The sequence below is a fragment of the Capricornis sumatraensis genome, chromosome 2, assembly GCF_032405125.1.
Source record: "Capricornis sumatraensis isolate serow.1 chromosome 2, serow.2, whole genome shotgun sequence".
Lineage (NCBI taxonomy): Eukaryota > Metazoa > Chordata > Mammalia > Artiodactyla > Bovidae > Capricornis > Capricornis sumatraensis.
Window position 1 is genome coordinate 211,087,128 of NC_091070.1, and position 21,237 is coordinate 211,108,364.

Genomic DNA, 21,237 nt, shown 5'->3' on the forward strand with positions numbered 1-21,237 from the left:
CCCCGTGCACCAGCCCCAAGCATCCTGTATCCTGTATCGAACATAGACTGGCGATTCGTTTCTTACAGGATAGTATACATGTTTCAATGCCATTCTCCCAAATCTTCCCACCCTCTCCCTCTCCCTCAGGGTCCAAAAGTCCGTTCTACACATCTGTGTCTCTTTTGCTGTCTCGCATACAGGGTCATCATTTCCATCTTTCTAAATTCCATATATATGTGTTAGTATACTGTATTGGTGTTTTTCTTTCTGGCTTACTTCACTCTGTATAATCAGCTCCAGTTTCATCCATCTCTTTTTAATGGCTGAGTAATACTCCATTGTGTCTATGTACCACAGCTTTCTTATCCATTCATCTGCTGATGGACATCTAGGTTATTTCCATGTCCTGGCTAAAAACATGGAATGCTTCACGAATTTGCGTGTCATCCTTGCGCAGGGGCCATGCTAATCTTCTCTGTATCATTCCAATTTTAGTGCATGTGCTGCTGAAGTGAGCACTCCACTTTCATGTTCATCAAGAGGCTTTTCACTTTCTGCCATAAGGGTGGCGTCATCTGCATATCTGAGGTTATTGATATTTCTCCCGGCAATCTTGATTCCAGCTTGTGCTTCTTCCAGCCCAGCGTTTCTCATGATGTACTCTGCATAGAAGTTAAAGAAGCAGGGTGACAATATACAGCCTTGACATACTCCTTTTCCTATTTGGAACCAGTCTATTGTTCCATGTCCAGTTCTAACTGTTCCTTCCTGACCTGCATATAGGTTTCTCAAGAGGCAGGTCAGGTGGTCTGGTATTCCCATCTCTTTCAGAATTTTCCACAGTTGATTGTGATCCACACAGTCAAAGGCTTTGGCATAGTCAATAAAGCAGAAATAGATGTTTTTCTGGAACTCTCTTGCTTTTTCCATGATCCAGTGGATGTTGGCAATTTGATCTCTGGTTCCTCTGCCTTTTCTAAAACCAGCTTGAACATCTGGAAGTTCACAGTTCACGTACTGCTGAAGCCTGCCTTGGAGAATTTTCAGCATTACTTTACAGTATGACCTAAATCAAATCCCTTATGATTATACAGTGATAGTGAGAAATAGATTTAAGGGACTAGATCTGATAGATAGAGTGCCTGATGAACTATGGACTGAGGTTTGTGACACTGTATAGGAGATAGGGATCAATACCATCCCCATGGAAAAGAAATGCAAAAAAGCAAAATGGCTGTCTGGGGAGGCCTTACAAATAGCTGTGAAAAGAAGAGAAGTGAAAAGCAAAGGAAAAAAGGAAAGATATAAGCATCTGAATGCAGAGTTCCAAAGAATAGCAAGGAGAGATAAGAAAACCTTCCTCAGTGATCAATGCAAAGAAATAAGAGGAAAACAAGAGAATGGGAAAGATGAGAGATCTCTTCAGGAAAATTAGAGATACCAAGGGAACATTTTATGCAAAGAGGGGCTCGATAAAGGACAGAAATGGTATGGACCTAACAGAAGCAGACGGTATTAAGAAGAGGTGGCAAGAATACACAGAAGAACTGTACAAAAAAGATCTTCATGACCCAGATAATTATGATGGTGTGATCACTCACCTAGACCAGGCATCCTGGAATGTGAAGTCAAGTGGGCCTTAGAAAGCATCACTACGAACAAAGCTAGTGGAGGTGATGGAATTCCAGTGGAGCTATTTCAAATCCTGAAAGATGATGCTGTGAAAGTGCTGCACTCAATATGCCAACAAATTTGGAAAACTCAGCAGTGGCCATAGGACTGGAAAAGGTCAGTTTTCATTCCAATCCCAAAGAAAAGCAATGCCAAAGAATGCTCAAACTACCACACAATTGCACTCATCTCACATGCTAGTAAAGTAATAGAATACCTCAATAAACCGTAAATATATTTTTCACTTGCCTTCAATCAGTAGTTTCACTTCTAGAGTTACAGACAAAAATTACACACAATCAGACTTCCCTGGTGGTACCGTGGATAAGAGCCTGCCTGCCGATGCAGGGAACACAGGTTCGATCCCTGGTCTAGAAAGATTCCACATGCCACAGAGCAACTAAGCCTCTGTACCCCAACTACTGAAGTCCATGCGCTGAGAGCCTGTTCTCCGAAACAAGAGAAGCCACCTCAATGAGAAAGCAGTGCACCACAATGAAGAGCAGACCCCACCTGTCGCAACTAGAGAAAACCTGTGAGCAACAACAAAGACCCATCACAACCAAAAATAAAAATTAAAAAAAAAAACTTGTAAAAAGTTACACATAAGGCTGTTTGCTTTAAATCTTTTTCTATAACAACTTCAATGAGATGCCATATAATTCACATCACACATCTAAAGTACACAACCCAATGAGCGTTAGTATACTCAGACTTACATAACCATGACTACAGTCAATTTTAGAATATTTTTCTTATCCCAGAAGGAAACCTCAAACCCTCACTGGTCCCAACATCTCCCACTCAGTTTAGACAGTTTCAGTTCAGTCGCTCAGTCATGTCTGATTCTTTGTGACACCATGGACTGCAGCACACCAGGCCTCCCTTGTCCATCACCAACTTTCTCAAACTCACGTCTATCGCATCAGTGATGCCATCCAACCATCTCATCCTCTGTCGTCCCCTTCTCCGCCTGCATTCAATCTTTCTCAGCATCAGGGTCTTTTCCAGTGAGTCAGTTCTTTGCATCAGGTGGCCAAAGTATTGGAGTTTCAGCTTGAACATCAATCCTTCCAATGAATATTCAGCACTAATTTCCTTTAGGATGAACTGGTTGGATCTCCTCATAGTCCAAAGGACTCTCAAGAATCTTCTTCAACACCACAGTTCAAAAGCATCAATTCTTCAGCGCTCAGCTTTCTTTATAGGCCAACTCTCACATCCATACATGACCACTGGAAAAACCATAGCCTTGACTAGACAGACCTTTGCTGACAAAGTAATGTCTCTGCTTTTTAATATTCTGTCTAGGTTGGTCATAGCTTTTCTTCCAACAAGCAAGTGTTTTTTAATTTCATGGCTGCAGTCACCATCTGCAGTGATTTTGGAGCCCCCGAAAGTATTCTCCCACTGTTTCCACTGTTTCCCCATCTATTCGCATGGAGTGATGGGACCAGAGGCCATGATCTTAGTTTTCTGAATGTTGAGTTTTAAGCCAATTTTTTCACTCTCCTCTTGTACTTTCATCAAGAGGCTCCTTAGTTCTTCTTTGCTTTCTGCCATGAGGGTGGTGTCGTCTGCATATCTGAGGTTGTTGATGTTTCTCCCAGCATTCTTGATTCCAGCTTGTGCTTCATCCAGCCAGTGCAGCCTCACTTTTAACAGGAAAAGATTTTAAACAACCTAAGAATTGGAGGATATTCTCATATTATGGTCTATCTATACCACAGATTATTACAATTTAAAAAAATTTTTAGTTATAAAGTATTACAACTTTAAAATATTATAATTTTAAAGCCATTAAAGTTATGTTTACAAGCATATTTTTAATAACAGAACCAGTGCTCAGGATAAAAATTTAGGTTAAAAAATCAGGAAACAATTATGGCTGAATAAAACTGATTTTTTTAAAAGGCACAAAAGCAAGAAAAGTAGCATGTCAATCAACATAGCTGTATTGACAGAATTTATATCCTCATTCCAGAGGATGGAATGAGAACTAGTTGGAACCATTTGGATAGGTCTTTAGGCTGTATCTAAAGCCATGGTACTCAACGAGGGGCAATCATGCCCCTCAGGAGATATCTGGCCATGCCTGGAGGTATTTTCAGTTCTCACAGTGGGGAGTCAGTCCTACTGGCATGCAGTTGATAAAGAGCAGGTATACTGCTAAACATCCAAAATACACAGGGCAACTCGCTCTACCCCATACAAATTACCTGGTTCAAAACCTCAACAGTATCAAAGTTGAGAAACTCTGATGTATTCTTTACAGTGAAGCTGTTATATACTAATCACAAGCAATTTAGACCAGTAATCTAATGTAAGGAAATAACAGTTTATTCCTATCTTGGTGGAACCCCCAGGGCTTCCCTGCTGGTTCAGACAGTAAAGAATCCACCTGCAATGTGGGAGACCTGGGTTCAATCCCTCGGTTGGGAAGATCCCTGAAGAAGGAAACGGCTACCCAATCCAGTATTCTGGCCTGGAGAATTCCATGGACAGAGGAGCATGACAGGCTATATAGTCCATGGGGTCACAAAGAGTCACACGACTGAGCAACTTTCACTTCACTTCACTTCCTTTATCCTCATTAGTATGTGTATTCTTTTGCATTTTCCCATCTCAGTTGATGGTGCCACCAAATATCTAGCTCATCCAGGTGAAAACCCAGAGGTCTGCAGTCTTATTTCCCTATTCAATTGATCCACAAGTCCTACTGCCTCCATCTCCAAAATGTATCACAACCAATTCTCACCATCTCTATCTTCCTCAAACAATGGTCACCTTTACACAAAAATTATACCAACAGCCTCCTAACTGATACTCTTTCCCATCGTGCTTCCTGAAGATCACCCTGTACACAGGAACTAAAGGAACCTTTTTAAGAGATCTTACTTAGCTTCCTTTTCCGGTAAGCAGCCTGAGGTGACTCCTAAAAATGGTGCGCTATTCACTTGACCCAGCAAACCCCACAAAATCATGCAAATCAAGAGGTTCAAATCTTCGTGTACACTTTAAGAACACTCGTGAAACCACCCAGGCCATAAAGGGTATGCATATCCGAAAAGCCACCAAGTATCTGAACGACGTCACATTAAAGAAGCAGTGTATGCCGTTCCGCCGCTACAACGGTGGAGTTGGCAGGTGTGCACAGGCCAAACAGCGGGGCTGGACTCAGGGTCGATGGCCCAAAAAGAGTGCTGAATTTTTACTACACATGCTCAAAAATGCAGAGAGTAACGCTGAACTTAAGGCCTTAGATGTAGATTCTCTGGTCATTGAGCACATCCAAGTGAACAAAGCCCCCAAGATGCGACACAGGACTTACAGAGCTCACGGTCGGATCAACCCCTACATGAGCTCTCCCTGCCACATTGAGATGATCCTTACTGAAAAAGAACAGATTGTTCCTAAACCAGGAGAGGAGGTTGCACAGAAGAAAAAGATATCCCAGAAGAAAATGAAGAAACAAAAACTTATGGCCCGGGAATAAATGCCACAAAAAATAAACATAAATAAAAGTAAAATTGTTGGTTGTCTTAATTAGTAAATGTATTTCAAGCGTTAAAAAAAAAAAAAAATTAAGAGATCTTATTTAAAAACCACAAGCTGGCTTCTCAGAGAAATATCTAATATTGCTTCTTTCCACCCCAATTACTCACTATCATATTATCTTATGCTCTCTTATTTTCTTCACTACCTGAAATTATTTTATCTATTTTCTGTCTTGCACCCCCACCACCAGCATGAACCTTGTCTTTCTCGTTCATCATTATTTCTCCAGCACCTAAAGCCATGTGTTCAGTTCAGTGGCTCAGTCGTGTCCGACTCTGAAACCCCTGGCTGTATGGCACATCTTCTATATGTGCTGACTAAGCCAATCTGTCTTACACAAATGTTGGTCTGTTTGCTCTGCTGTAGCCAAAGACTAACATAACACTGCATCTCTGCAGAAAGGAGACTGAATCTCCTGAAGTGAACTAGTCCCAATGTTAGTCAGCCAAAAAACAAGAAGTTACAGGTCAGGATGCTAGATCCTCAGAAGAAAGGAGCAAGGAATAAGTCCTTTCCCTCAGATCTCAAACTGCTTCCAGGTTCCAAAGAAAAGACGTCCTCTACTTTAACTGCTGTTGTTCAGTCACCCAGTTGTGTCAAACTCTGTGAGACCCATGACCTACAGCACATCAGGCCTCCCTGTCCTTCACCATCTCCCAAAGTTAGCCCAAGTAAATGTTAATTGCCTCAGTGATGCCATCCAGCCATCTCATCCTCTATTAATAAAGTTAAAAACAAACTTTTAGTAGTCCTGTGTAAAAAATCATAGCCTGGTCTCAGCTGTATTGGGTGGAATTAAGCAAAGATTTTGTCTCCATATTTGGGTTGCAGAGCCCAAGCAGAACCCCTACCAAGTAACATGATAGCAACAAAGATAACCAGAAAGAAACTCTCCCATGAAGGAAAAGAAAATTTCCAGGATGAGAGTAAGAGCTGTGAAGCAACCTGCCTCTTGCCACAGGGAGAGAATTCAAAGAGTATCTAAGGGAATTAGAATACTGAGGGAGTCAACATGTTACCTTCTAGATGAACAGATTCTCATTTCTGAAGATAAATCAGTCTCCAGTGTATAAAATGAATGGGGAAGAGGAAACAGTAGATTACAGAAAGGTAAAACAAGAATTGTAAAGGCATAGAAAGTAAAAAGACAAAGCATTTTAAGTAAGAACTAGGGTGTTGGCAGTAGCATTGAAGTTTTAAAAATCATTTCAGATAATCTCAACAAGATTTACCAATTTAAACTGGATTGATAAAGGAAAGGGAAGAAGCAAGATGACTCAGAAGTCTCTAAGCTGGGTGATAATACAGGAAGAAAAACAGGTTCAGAAGGAATAGGGCACTATTTGGAAGATTAAGTACCTGCCAAGGATATAGAGAATTCCATTTTAGGTATACTGAGTTAGCAATACTCACAAGACATCAAAATGTGAGTCAAAGCTCATATTTGGAAACACTGATTTTGATTCCTAGAGACAACAGAGAAGCAAAGGAAGGAAATCACATAATGTATTTAATAGGTAACAGCTAAAATCACTGTAGAAGGGATTACCCAAGAAAAATCCAGCTGAGGGAACAAGACCTACTGGGCAAGCAAAAAAAGAGTCAGAGATGACTCTTTTGAAAAGAATCAATTCAAGAGAAGAACCATGAGAATGCCATCTTATACCTAAGGGAGAAGTTTCAAGGAAAGAATGGGTAATAGGGTCAGATGTTTAACAAAGATCAAAAAAGGAAAGTTCTGAAAAAGCATCCATTAGACTTGGTGATTATTAGGTCATTTCAGTGATTTTAAAGAGAATTTCAGTGGTAAAACAGAAGAAAAAGCATAGGTGTGACTGAGGAGTGAATGGGAAATATTCAGCTGATACAATCTCAAAAAAACTCCAAAGTCAAAAGACTTGCCTGAGTTCAGTCTATGGTCTATAACTACCATTTCCCACTTAAAATAAGTTATTGGAGTTAATTCCAAGTCTGAAGTGGTAATATACAAGATGAGCCAATGAGCCTAGGAACATCTTTTTGGCCAAAAGGGGAGACTCGAGGACTACTGGAATTAAGTCAAAAGGATAAATACAAGTATTTTATTATTTTCTGTTGTAATATAAATGAAATCATTTTTTTAATTTCCTTTTGGGGTTGTTCATTGCTAGTATATAGAAATAAAACTAAGTTCTTTGTATTTTTTTGTATCCTGAAATTTCTCAGAGGGCTTGATTTTTAGAGGCTTCTACATACAAGGTCATATCCTCTGTAAACATAGTTTTACTTCTTTCTTTTCAATTTGGATCTTTTATTTCTTTCTTCCCTAAATGCTCTGGCTAAAACTTCATATACTACACTGGAAGGAAATGCCAAAAGGGCATCTCTGTCTTATTCCTATTCTGAGGGGAAATTTTTTCAGTCTTTCATCATCAAATATGATGTCAGCTATGATTTTTTATATATAGACTTTATCATATTGAGAAAGTTTCCTTCTATTCCTAGTTTCTTGAGTGTTTTTATAAAAGGGTGTTGGATCTTTTCAAATGCCTTTTTCCCCGACATCAACAAAGATTACCATGCTTTTCCCTTCATCCTATCAGTGTGGTCTACTACTCTGACTGATACTGCAGCAAAGGAGGTGTAAAACCTACCCAGTGAGGAACGTGTACAAAACATTGCTGAAAGAAATTAAGTAAGACCTAAATGAATTGGAAGATGTCCCATGTTCACTGATTACAACATTTAATAGTGCTGGGAGGAAACATACTACTCAGGAAATTCACAGATTGAATCCAATACCTATCAAAATTCCAATGGCACTTACTGCAGAAATCAACAAAAATCCTAAACTTCTTATGAATTTTAAAAAAATCCAAGTAAAGTCAAAACAATCTAGAAAAAAAACAAAGCTGGAGGACTTATACTTTCCAATTTCAAACTTCTTACAAACTACAGTAATCAAAACAGGGACTTCCCTAGGGTTCCAATGTTCAACACTCAATGCTGTCACTGCTAAGGGCCAGGTTCAATCCCAGTCCCTGGATGGGGAACTAAAATCCCACAAGCCATGCAGGGAAGCCAAAAACAACAACAACAACAAACACACAAACAATAAGGAATAAATTAGGAATTTGGGATTAACAGATACACAGTACCATATATAAAAATGGATAAACAACAAATCCCTGCTAAATGGCACAGGGAACTATATTCAACATCTTGTAATAACCTATATTGGAAAAGAATCTGGAAAAGAATGTATACATATATATATGTTTGTGTGTATAATTTAATCACCCTACTGTACAAATGAATACTGTAAATTATACTTGGAAAAAAAATCAAACCCACAATGAACATACAACATGATAAATAAAATTAACACTGCTATATGTTACATATGGAAGTTGTTAAGAGAATAAGTCCTAAGAGTTCTCATTACAAGAAAAAACTTTTTTTCTAAGTCTGTATTTGTATGAATGATAGATGTTCACTAAACTTACAATGATAATCATTTCATGATGTATGTGAGTCAAATCCTTATACTGTATACCTTAAAATTCTACAATCTTGTATGTCAACTAGATCTCAATAAAACTAGGGGTAAAAACCACAAAGAGATACACTTCACACCCACCAGGATCGTTATTACCAAAAAAAAGAACAAGTATTGGTGAGGATGTAGAGAAAACAGAACAGGCATGAACTGCTAGTGAGAATGGAAATCAATGCAGCTTCTGTTGAAAAGTTTGGTGATTCCTCAAAACGACAGGCATAAAATTTCTATATGACCCAGCAAATTCATTTCTAGATCCACAACCAAAAAATGAAGGAAGGAACTCAAATACTTGTATGGCAATGTTTACACCAGCATTTTTCACAACAGCTAAAAGGCAGAAACAACCAAAGTATCAACAGAGGGGAACAGATAAAACAAAATGTGCTATATACATATAATGGACTATTATTCAGCCATTTTAAAAAATGAAGTTTTGGCACATCCTACAACATTATGCTATGTGAAATAAGCCAGACACCAAAGGTCAAATACTTAAGATTTCACTTATATGAAATACCTAAAACAAGAAGCAAACACACCAAAGGCTGGAGAAAAGGGCAAAGGAGACTTACACCTTAATGTATATACAGAGATTCTGTTTGGGATGAAACAGTGGTGACAGTTAATGTATCAAATGCCACTGAACCTATACATTTTAAATGATTAAAATCATACACTGGAAATTATATATATTTCAAGAAGCAACAGAATCAGACATGGAACAATAGTCTGTCACCCTGCTTGTTTAACTTATATGCAGAGTACATCATGAGAAATGCCCAGATGGAGGAAGCACAAACTGGAATCAAGATTGCCAGGAGAAATACCAATAACCTCAGATATGTAGATGGTAGAAAGCAAAGAGGAACTGAGGAGCCCCTTGATGAAAGTGAAAGAGGAGAGTGAAAAAGTTGGCTTAAAACTCAATATTCAGAAAACTAAGATCATGGCATCTGGTCCCATCACTTCATGGCAAATAGATGCAGAAAAACAATGAAAACAGTGAGAGACTTTATTTTTGAGGGCTCCAAAATCACTGCAGATGGTGACTACAGCCATGAAATTTAAAGACATTTGCTCCTTGGAATAAAAGCTATGACAAACCTAGACAACATATGAAAAAGCAGAGGCATTACTTTGCCAACAAAGGTCCGTCTAGTCAAAGCAATGGTTTTCCAGTAGTCATGTATGGATTTGAGAGTTGGACCATAAGCAAAGCTGAGCACCTAAGAATTGATGCTTTTGAACTGTGGTGTTGGAGAAGACTCTTCAGAGTGCCTTGGACAGCAAGGAGATTCAACCAGTCAATTCTAAAGAAAATCAGTCCTGAAATAGTCATTGGAAGGAATGCTGCTGAAGCTCCAATACTTAGACCCACCTGATGTGAAGAACTGACTCGTTGGAAAAGACCCTGATGTTGGGAAAGATTGAAGGCAGGAGGAGAAGGGAACAACAGAGCATGAGATGACTGGATAGCACCACCGACTCAATGGACATGAGTTTGAGCAAGTTTTGGGAGCTGGTGATGGGAAGCCTGGCATGCTGCAGTCCATGGAGTTGCAAAGAGTCAGACACGACTGAGTGACTGAACTGAACACATAAGAAATTTTTAAACTAATTGTTTAAATATAAAATAATTACCTTTAAAAAGGATTCAGGAAGTAAAAGATCCTGCTGTAGGTTAAACTGTGCCCCCCAAAAGATCTGTATACCCAGAATCTCAGAATTGTGACCTTTTTGAAATAAACTTTTTTGCAGATATAATTAATATAAAGATCTTCAAACGAAATCATCTTCGTTTAGGGTGGACCCTAAATCCGATGACAATCATCCTTAGACAGAAAAGAACAAACAGAAAGAGAAGGCTGTGTGAAGATGGAGGGAAAGACTGGAACTATGCCAAAGAACCAAAGAACATGTGGAGCCACCAGAGGTTAGAAGAGACAAAGGACTCTTTCCTAGAGTCTTCAGACATGGCATGGCCCTGCTGACACCTTCATTTTGGACTTCTAGCCTCCAGAACTATGCAGAAATAAATTTCTGTTGTTTAAAGCCACCAAGTTCCTTTGGAACAGAGAGCCATGCTGCTGCAATAAATATCTAAAAATGTGCAATTTGAGGGGGTTCCCTGGTGACTCAGAAAACAATGGCCAGCAATGCAGGAGACACAGGTTTGGGTCACTCAAGACAGATGGATCATGGTGGAGAGTTCTAACAAAAGACAGTCCACTGGAGAAGGTAATGGCAAACCACTCCAGTATTCTTGCCTTGAAAAGCCCATGAACAGTATGAGAAGGCAAAAAGATATGACACTGGAAGATAAATCCCCAGGGAAAGTGTCCAAAATGCTACTAGGAAAGAGCAGAGAAAAGCTCCAGAAAGATGAAGTGGTTGGGCCAAAGCGGAAATGACACTCAGGTGTGGATGTGCCTGGTGGTGAAAGTCCAATGCTGTGAAGAAAATACTGCATAGGAACCTGGAATGTCAGTTCCATGAATCAAGGTAAGTTGGACATGGTCAAGTAGGAGATGGCAAAAGGGAACACCAACATTTTAGCAATCAGTTAACTAAACTGGACCAGAATAGGCGAATTTAATTCAGATGACCATTATATCTACTACTGTGGGCAAGAATCCCTTAGAAGAAATGGAGTAGCCACTGCAGTCAAAAAGAGAGCCCAACATGCAGTACTTACATGCAGTCTCAAAAACGACAGAATGATCTCTGTTCGTTCCCAAGGCAAACCATTCAACACCACAGTAATCCAAGTCTAGGCTCCAATCACTAATGTCAAAGAAGCTGAGTTTGAAAGACTCTACGAAAATCTACAAAACCTACTAGAACATCAAAAAAAGATGTTCTTTTCATCACAGGGGACTGGAATGTAAAAGGAGAAAGTCAAGAGGTATCTGGAGTTACAGGCAAGTTTGGCCTTGGAGTACAAAATGAAGCAGGGCAAAGACTAACAGAGTTTTGCCAAGAGAACACACTGGTCATAGCAAACACCCTCTTTCAAGAAGACAAAAACGACTCTACACATGGACATTAACAGATGGTCAATATCAAAATCATTAATTATATTCTCTGCAAGCAAAGATGGAATGCTCTATATAATCAGCAAAAATAAGATCTAGAGCTGACCTCAGATCACAGGTTCCTTCATGCAAAATTCAGGCTTAAACTGAAGAAAGAAGGGAAAACCACTAGACCATTCAGGTAGTGTTTAGTCGCTCAGTAGTGTCTAACTCTGGAGAAGGCAATGGCAATGCACTCCAGTACTCTTGCCTGGAAAATCTCATGGACGGAGGAGCCTGGAAGGCTGCAGTCCATGGGATCACTGAGGGTCGGACACGACTGAGCAACTTCACTTTTACTTTTCACTTTCATGCATTGGAGAAGGAAATGGCAACCCACTCCAGTGTTCTTGCCTGGAGAATCCCAGGGACGGGGGAGCCTGGGGTGCTGCCGTCTATGGGGTCGTACAGAGTCGGACACGACTGAAGTGACTTAGCAGTGTCCAACTCTTCGTGACCCCATGGACCGTAGCCCATCAGGCTCCTCTGTCCATAAAATTCTCCAGGCAAGAATACTGGAGTGGGTTGCCATTTCCTCCTCCAGGGGATCTTCCCGACCCAGGAATCAAACCCAGATCCTGCACTGCAGGCAGAACCTTTACCGTGTGAGCTACCCAGGGAAAAACCAAATCCGTTATGATTATACAGTGGAAGTGACAAACAGATTCAAGGGATTAGATCTAACAGACAGAGTGCCTGAAGAACTATGGGCAGAGGTTCATAACATCTAACAGGGGGTGGTGATCAAAACCATCCCCAAGAAAAAGAAATGCAACAAGGCCAAGATGGATATCTGAGGAGGCCTTACAAATAGCAAAGAAGAGAAGAGAAGTGAAAGGCAAAGGAGAAAGGGAAAGATAAACCCAAGTGAATGCAGAGTCCCAGAGAATAGCAAGGAGAGATAAGAAAGACTTCCTTAAGTGAACAATGCAAAGAAATAGAGGAAAGCTATAGAATGGGAAAGACTAAAGATCTTTTCAAGAAAATCGGAGATACCAAGCAAACATTTCATGCAAAGACGGGCACAATAAAGGACAGAAGCAGTATGGACCTAACAGAAGCAGAAGAGATTAAGAAGAGGTGGCAAGAATACACAGAACTATACAAAAAAGCTCCTAATGGCCCAGATAACCACGATGGTGTGGTCACTCACCTAGAGCCAGACATTCTGGAGTATGAAGTCAAGGGAGCCTTAGGAATCTTTACTAAAAACAAACCTAGTGGAGGTGATGGAATTCCAGCTGAGCTATTTCAGATCTTAAAAAATGATGCTGTTAAAATACTGCACTCAGTATGTCAGCAAATCTGGCAAACTCAGCAATGGAAACACAGGCCTGGAAAAGGTCAGTTTTCATTTCAATCCCCAACACAGGCCTGGAAAAGGTCAATTTTCATTTCAATCCCAAACACAGGCCTGGAAAAGGTCAGTTTTCATTTCAATCCCAAAGAAAGGCAATGTCAAAGAATGTTCAAACTACAATACAATTGCACTCATTTCGCAAGGTAGCAAAGTTATGCTCAAAATACTTTAAGCTAGGCTTCAGCTGTACACGAACCGAGAACTTCCAAATGTACAAGCTGGATTTAGAAAAGGCAATGGAACCAGAGATCAAACTGCCAACATCCACTGGATCACAGAAAAAGGGAATTGCAGAAAAACACCTACTTTGCCTTCACTGACTACAAAAATCATTTGACTATGTGGATCACAACAAACTGCGGAAAATTCTTATGAGATGGGACTACCAGACCACCTCACCTGTCTCCTGAGAAACCTGTATGTAAGTCAAGAAGCAACAGTTAGAACCAGATATAAAATAATGAACTGGTTCAAAAACGGGAAAGCATTCAGTTCAGTTCAGTCGCTCAGTTGTGTCCGACTCTTTGAGACCCCATGAATCGCAGCACACCAGGCCTCCCTGTCCATCACCAACTCCCAGAGTTCACTCAGACTCACATCCATTGAGTCAGTGATGCCATCCAGCCATCTCATTCTCTGTCGTCCCCTCCTCCTCCTGCCCTCAATCCCTCCCACCATCAAGAGTCTTTTCCAATGAGTCAACTCTTTGCATGAGGTAGCCAAAGTACTAGAGTTTCAGCTTTAGCATCATTCCTTCCAAAGAAATCCCAGGCTGATTTCCTTCAGAATGGACTGGTTGGATCTCCTTGTAGTCCAAGAGACTCTCAAGAGTCTTCTCCAACACCACAGTTCAAAAGCATCAATTCTTCGGTGCTCAGCCTTCTTCACAGCCCAACTCTCACATCCATACGTGACTACTGGAAAAACCATAGCCTTGACTAGACGGACCTTAGTTGGCAAAGTAGTATCTCTGCTTTTGAATATGCTATCTAGGTTGGTCATAACTTTTCTTCTAAAGAGTAAGCGTCTTTTAATTTCATGGCTGCAGTCACCATCTGCAGTGACTTTGGAGCCCAGAAAAATAAAGTCTGACAGTTTCCACTGTTTCCCCATCTATTTCCCATGAAGTGATGGGACCGGATGCCATGATCTTCGTTTTCTGAATGTTGAGCTTTAAGCCAACATTTTCACTCTCCACTTTCACTTTCATCAAGAGGCTTTTGAGTTCCTCTTCCCTTTCTGCCATAAGGGTGATGTCATCTGCATATCTGAGGTTATTGATGTTACTCCCAGCAATCTTGATTCCAGCTTGTGTTTCTTCCAGTCCAGTGTTTCTCATGACGTACTCTGCATAGAAGTTAAATAACCTAGGTGACCAATATACAGCCTTGACGTTCTCCTTTTCCTATCTGAAACCAGTCTGTTGGTCCAGGTCCAGTTCTAACTGTTGCTTCCTAACCTGCATACAGATTTCTCAAGAGGCGGGTCAGGTGGTCTGGTATTCCCATCTCTTTCAGAATTTTCCACAGTTTATTGTGATCCACACAGGTCAAGGCTATGTATTGTCACCCCGCTTATTTAACTTACATGCAGAGTAAATCATACAAAATGTCAGACTGGATGAAGCACAAGGTGGAATCTAGATTACTAGCACAAATTTCAACAACCTCAGATATGCAGATGATACCACTCTAATGTCAGAAAGTGAAAAGGAGCTAGAGTCTCTTGATGAAGGTGATGTATTTTGCATATGGAATGGACATGATGTTTCCATTCCATGGTAGTCCCACATAGCTGACTACAGTGGGTTGAACTGTGGCCTCTATATATGTCCACCCAGTTTAGTTCAGTTCAGTTCAGTCGCTCAGTCGTGTCCGACTCTTTGCGACCCCACGAATCGCAGCACGCCAAGCCTCCCTGTCCATCACCATCTCCCGGAGTTCACTCAGACTCAAGTCCATCAAGTCAGTGATGCCATCCAGCCGTCTCAACCTTGGTCGTCCCCTTCTTCTCCTGCCCCCAATCCCTCCCAGCATCAGAGTCTTTTCCAATGAGTCAACTCTTCGCATGAGGTGGCCAAAGTACTGGAGCTTCAGCTCAGAATGTGTACAGAATGGGTTTTGCAGATGTAATGAAGATAGATAAAGATCTTGAAATGAGATCATCCTGAATTAGGATGGGGTCTAAATTCAATGAAAAGTATCCTTAGAAGACACTGAAGACACAGAGAGAAGGTGGCAGTGTGAAGATGGAGGGAAAAACTGGAGTTATACTGCCACAAACCAAAGAACATAAATCGATCCACCAGAAGCTGGAAGAGGCAAGAAAGGATTCTTCCCTGGAGCCTTCAGAGAGAACGCTGCTTGCCAACATCTTGATTTCAGACATCTAGCCTCCAGAACTGTGAGAGAACAAATTGTTGTAGTTTCAAACAAAATTTTTAGTAATTTGTTATGGCAGCCTTAGGAAACTAATACAGATAGCCATCAATCAAAAATATGACAAATTTAAACATCAAAAAGTATACTAACCACAGTAAGTTTAAATATATCAACTGTATTAAAATTTGAGTTCAGTGACAGCCCCTCCCAAACCTCACCTTTGGGATTTGCTTAGGTAACAATTCATTTGTCTGAAAACTGGCAAATAAAGAGGAAAAAAATAAGCATTTACTCTGCTTCTCCTATACAAATGATATTACAGAGTAACCAAATAACTAATAAAGCAACTCTTTACAAAAGAATTCCAGTAAATAAATATAGGAGAAATGACAGAAAATCACTATTCTAATAAAATAATGGATCAAGGCAATAATCATCAATGGCTGATAAATCTATTAGGTGATAAGTTAAGAAAGTACCTTTGGATCCTGCTGACAAAACCTAAAACTGATCAATTTTAGTAACACTAGAAGTGTGACAACTATTTATGTGACTCCTGGAATGATGCAGTAAGAATCTGCAGCATCACCTAATAGATTGACTACACATCCTAATTAGTCCAGGACAGTGCCAGTTCATCGCTACTGTCCCACTGCAATTATTAAAGAGCATACTCTTTCATTCTTAAAATTATCTGATTGGAAATACGCAATCAATTCATGAATTCTTCTTTGCAAAGAAACTGAACCTAAATCTCATAAAGGTCTACCAATTCAAGTTTTCAACCTTGGCTGCAGACTGAAATCTCTTGGGAAATTTTTAAAAATACTGATGCCTAGAATCCACCTTGTGAATTCTGATTTAATTGATCTGAGAATCAAGATATTTAAGAGCTCGCCAAGTAATCCTAATGTTTCAGCCAAAATAGAGAACAATTGCTCTATATCTGTTTTTTGGGAAATATGAAGGGTTAAACACCATGAGAATCCAATCAGCCAAAACCAGAATGTGGGAAACTCTGCTGGTCAAAAGAGGGAATATATTTAACAAATAAAGAGCATAGGAAAAAGTGCAGGAGGTAGAGGGGATAGCGTAAAGGAAGGGGAGGTTAAAGTTAACAGAAACTTAAGATACATATAAGCCAGATGAAATGGTAAATCTCATTTGCACAGTTATTTAAACAGAACAATTGTAAAAAGACACTTATTAATACTCAGAGAAATCTAAACTGGATTAAGGAAATCAATTTTGTTTAGCATTGTGGTTGCATTGTTTACCTGTTAAAATGCATATGGAAGTATTTATAGATTAAATGATGTGATAGCTGAGATTTCTTTGAAGTTATTACATCAAAAAAAAAAAAAGAGAAGGCAGGCGGGAAGAAATCAGATGAGACAAAAAAATGGCAAAATGTTGATAACTGTTTACTTGTCAAAGCTGGGTATTAAGAAGATGGGGATTCACTGCCCCAATATATTTTTTATATTCTGCATTGATATGGAATTATGAAATATAGTAAAGTTTCTTAATCTTGCCTATGAATGTGTAGTATATATGTGATTGTATATATTTATAAGATATGTTGGGAAATATAAAGAAAAATGAACACATGTGATCCTTGGCCTCAAGGAATAGTGGGTAGCCTAAATATTGGACAACAAAAGGTTTGCTTATGTACTGTCTTTCATCAAAAACAGGAAGGCAGCTAGCTCAAGCTTCTGTGAGACCAGAAAGAATGAAATTAAAATAACATTATTAGTATTCCCTAAGCATAAGAAACTAGGCATAGGAATACTATTGCTAAATACCAGAGGTTGTACATAACCTGACTTTGTAAAGTCCACGCTCTTACTACTGCGTTGAGCCATATGAAAAGGCATCTATGTAGTTAAAATGGTCAAATATTAGCAATTCTGTACGGTACAACCTAATATTATGTTAAAATTCCTTTCTCTTTCTTTTGCAAAAATAATTACATACAGTTAACTCATAGTAAAATAATCAGAATATTTAAAGGAAATGTCAGTCTTCTTTAAAAAGTGGTTGATCTTAAAAAAAGTGACTGATCTAACACAGAACTCAAAAATATCTTCTAAATATCCAGAGAAATTGCAACTGTACATTTATCTACTTATATTTTATCACATAATAAAAGCATTCCATTTTCAAAGGAAGCATAATCTTTAAGTGAATCGTAGCTTTACAATATTTAGTGTATATTTCTTAAAAACAAACCTGTAAGATGCAAAGATATGTTTCAAGGTTATCGCAAGATATATTCCACAGGCAGAAAGTTAATGTGATGCTTCTTGAGAAACAATGTGTATCAATTTGATTTAAATATATTTCAATGTTTTGTTTGCCATGCCACAGGGCACGCAGAATCTTAGTTTCCCAACCAGGGATCAAACCCACGCTCGCTGCAGTAGAAGTGCAGTCTTAACTACAATATTATTTTAAAAACCAAAAATCCCAGAGAATGAATTCTGAACCAATACTATTATGTACACATATTATCTTGTATCACATATATTAATAACTAATGCATATGTTTACTAAGGGCTTCCCAGGCAGCACTAGTGGTAAAGTTTCCACCTGCCAATGCAGGAGATGCACGAGACACGAGTTCAGTCCCTGAGTCGGGAAGATTCCCCAGAGGAGGAAATGGCAACTCACTTCAGTATTCTTGCCTGGAAAATTTCATGGATGGAGGAGCCTGCTGGGCTCCAGTCCATGGGGCCACAAAGAGACATGACTGAGCGACTAAGCACAATGTTTATTAATTACCGTATGTTAATATAATGAATTCTAACCTATACTACTTGTCAAACAGTACAATTTTTCAAGTGGCACTTGCTCTTACTTTAGCCTAATGTATCATGACCTTGAGCTCTCTCTGTGCTGCAGCTTCCTCATGTATAAAACAGGACAGTAATAGCTGACTACTATTTATGGAATTAATGAGGATTAAAAAATACACTACATATAAAACCTTTAGAATGACTGGCATGTAAATGTTTATAAATATTATCACTATTTGTAGAAGTCTCTGCTAGTTACAAGACGCGCACTGTGAAAACAATTCAGGATCACTGTCAGCATTAGAATAGTCTCTTCAAAATGCTCTTTATACTTTGAGTATATAAAGAGCATTTTGAAGTAAATATGTAAGTAGATAACTTACACTATGCACATGTGAACTGCAAATATTTTTAATGATATGTACCACCATGTTCTTAAGCAACACACTTAGTAGAAAAACCAAAGATAAAAAGTTCATTAAGGAATTAAGAGGGATTAACCTTTTGCAATTTTTTATTATAAAATATTAAAATAACAGAAATACAAAACAAAACTTCTCCATAATCCCATCGCATAGTAAAACCAATGTTTTCATTTGTTCATGTTACTTTCTATTCCTTGTCTACATGCATGTTCAATTTTAACATATTTACAATGAGAACATAGTTTACATTTTCACTTTAATTTTATACCCCAAGAAATTTTCCAGTTTGCAAAATTTTCCCTTAGTCTCCCCTTTCCTTTCTCATCCCCACCTGCTGAAGATAATGGTAACAGCTGACATGCATCCTTCACAACTTTCTCCAAGCTCATACATATACAAGTATAGACACATATGTAAGGAGGAGAGAAAGATCAGTTTGTTTTTACAAAAATGGAAGCATACTACTTATTTACGTATGCTTTCTCTTTCTTTTAAACATAGGCCAAACATACATCTCAAAATTAATATACAGAAAAGTTTAAATATGAAAATGGATACAATCTACTAGACCAGGTAATAATACATACATTTATAAGTTATTATTATTTTGTATGTAACCTTTGAAAAGATAAAGGAATTTCACCAGATTTAGTCAGAGCTCATGCTTCATAAGAGTTTATTATAATAACGATACATAAAATAATCCCCTGCTTACAAGCCTACCTTATGAATTTTAAAGCTTACTCCAGAAAATAAAAATTTTATATAACCTTAAACAAACTCATAAATAATATCTGAAAAATATCCTGACTTTAAAGAGTGTGTGAGTGTGTGTGTATAATACTGGCCTTCATATGAACTTGGTTCTTTCTACAGCAGAGATGATGGATGTGGTACTCACCCACCCACATATTCAGCTTCTCCACGTTTACAAATTGAGAGACTGGCATTCAGATATACTCTGAATACAATTAAATCAGTCTTACCTTTCGTATTACTATTGTCCTAAGTGCCCATAAACATAAAAATAAGACATCAGGCAGACCTACAAAGAATTTAAGATTGTTAAGTCAATGGTTTTAAAACACACTCTCCCATCTAACCGTAATCCAAAACAGTCACAAGATGCTTAAATCTAGATTCACAGAGGAGAATTTGGAATATAAAGGGTGATATGAAAGATTAACAGAAGGTCGCAAAACTACAAACAACTTGGTACCCAAGATATAGAGCCTCTAATACAAGTAAACTACCAAAAGTCAATTTTTGAGTCCTTATCACAAGGAGATCATACGTATTAGAGGTTCAAAAAAGAATACGATGCCCCTATCCTTAAGGAGTTCACAATTTAGCAGACAAGTCAGAATATGTAATTCTAAAGGATCATACATACCATATACCACAGCACAATGCCTAAAACACAGTTCACCAAAAGGCACAGGTACTCAACAATTTTTTTGTGACTTGTGATTATAAAAGTCAAAGGCAGTAAGTATCATAAACACTGTATCATCAATATAATTTCAGATTAAATTTATTACCTAGGTCTATGTAGTTTAACTACCTCAAGGCAAACAGATTATTTTAAAAGATATTGTACTTTTTAAATTTATTTTTAAGTGAAGGATAATTGCTTTACAGTATTACATTTGTCTCTACCAAACATCAACATGAATCAGCCACAGGTTTACCCATGTCCTCTCCCGCTTGAACATTTCTCCCACCACCCTCCCTATTCCACCCCTCTAGGTTGTTATCCAGCCCCAGTTTGAGTTCCGAGTCAACAGCAAATTCCCTTTGGTATCTATTTTAAATATGGTAATATATGTTTCCATGTTACTCTGGCCATACTCCCCTCACCTCTCCTTCTCCCTCACCTAGTCATGTCCCTAAGTCTGTACTCAATGTCTGTGTCTCCACTGCTGCTCTGCAAACAGGTTCATCAATACCATCTTTCTAGATTTCATATATATGCATTAGTATACAATAATTGTTTTTCTCTTTCTGACTTACTAGATTCATCCCCTTCATTAGGACTATCTCAAAGGTGTTCCTTTTTATGACTGAGTAATATTCCATTTTATATATGTACCACAGTGTCTTTAAAAAGATACTATACTTTTGTACATACTCCCCACTAACTCCTCAGAATGTACACATGGAACCCATGTAGAGTTTAGTGCAGGGAGACAAAAATATGGGGGAAAAAAGCACGTGCACCATTTAAAACAACTCTACTAAACATTCTAACCAAATATCAAAATGAAAATAGATTATGGAGCCTAAAAGAGACTGGCTGTAACCTTCCTCCACAATGAAACTGGTAAAATAACAGGGAAAACCTGTACAAGTGCTCTGTATGCTACATGCTATTAAAAATAATATTAAGTTTACACTGATATCAGTGTAGCACCTTTTAAGTGTATTAGAAGAGAAAGTAGTAT

General features: G+C 38.6%; 1 protein-coding gene and 1 non-coding gene across 2 annotated transcripts; one reads left to right on the forward strand and one right to left on the reverse strand.

Moving 5' to 3' along the window:
- Positions 1-394: 394 nt before the first annotated feature.
- On the reverse strand, positions 395-501 carry LOC138074640 (U6 spliceosomal RNA). Its single transcript, XR_011144471.1, has one exon. It is a non-coding gene; the product is annotated as a U6 spliceosomal RNA (small nuclear RNA).
- Positions 502-4,594: 4,093 nt separating this feature from the next.
- On the forward strand, positions 4,595-5,149 carry LOC138073926 (large ribosomal subunit protein uL22-like). Its single transcript, XM_068965883.1, has one exon. It carries the CDS (start codon positions 4,595-4,597, stop codon positions 5,147-5,149), a length of 555 nt encoding a protein of 184 aa, XP_068821984.1.
- Positions 5,150-21,237: the final 16,088 nt, after the last annotated feature.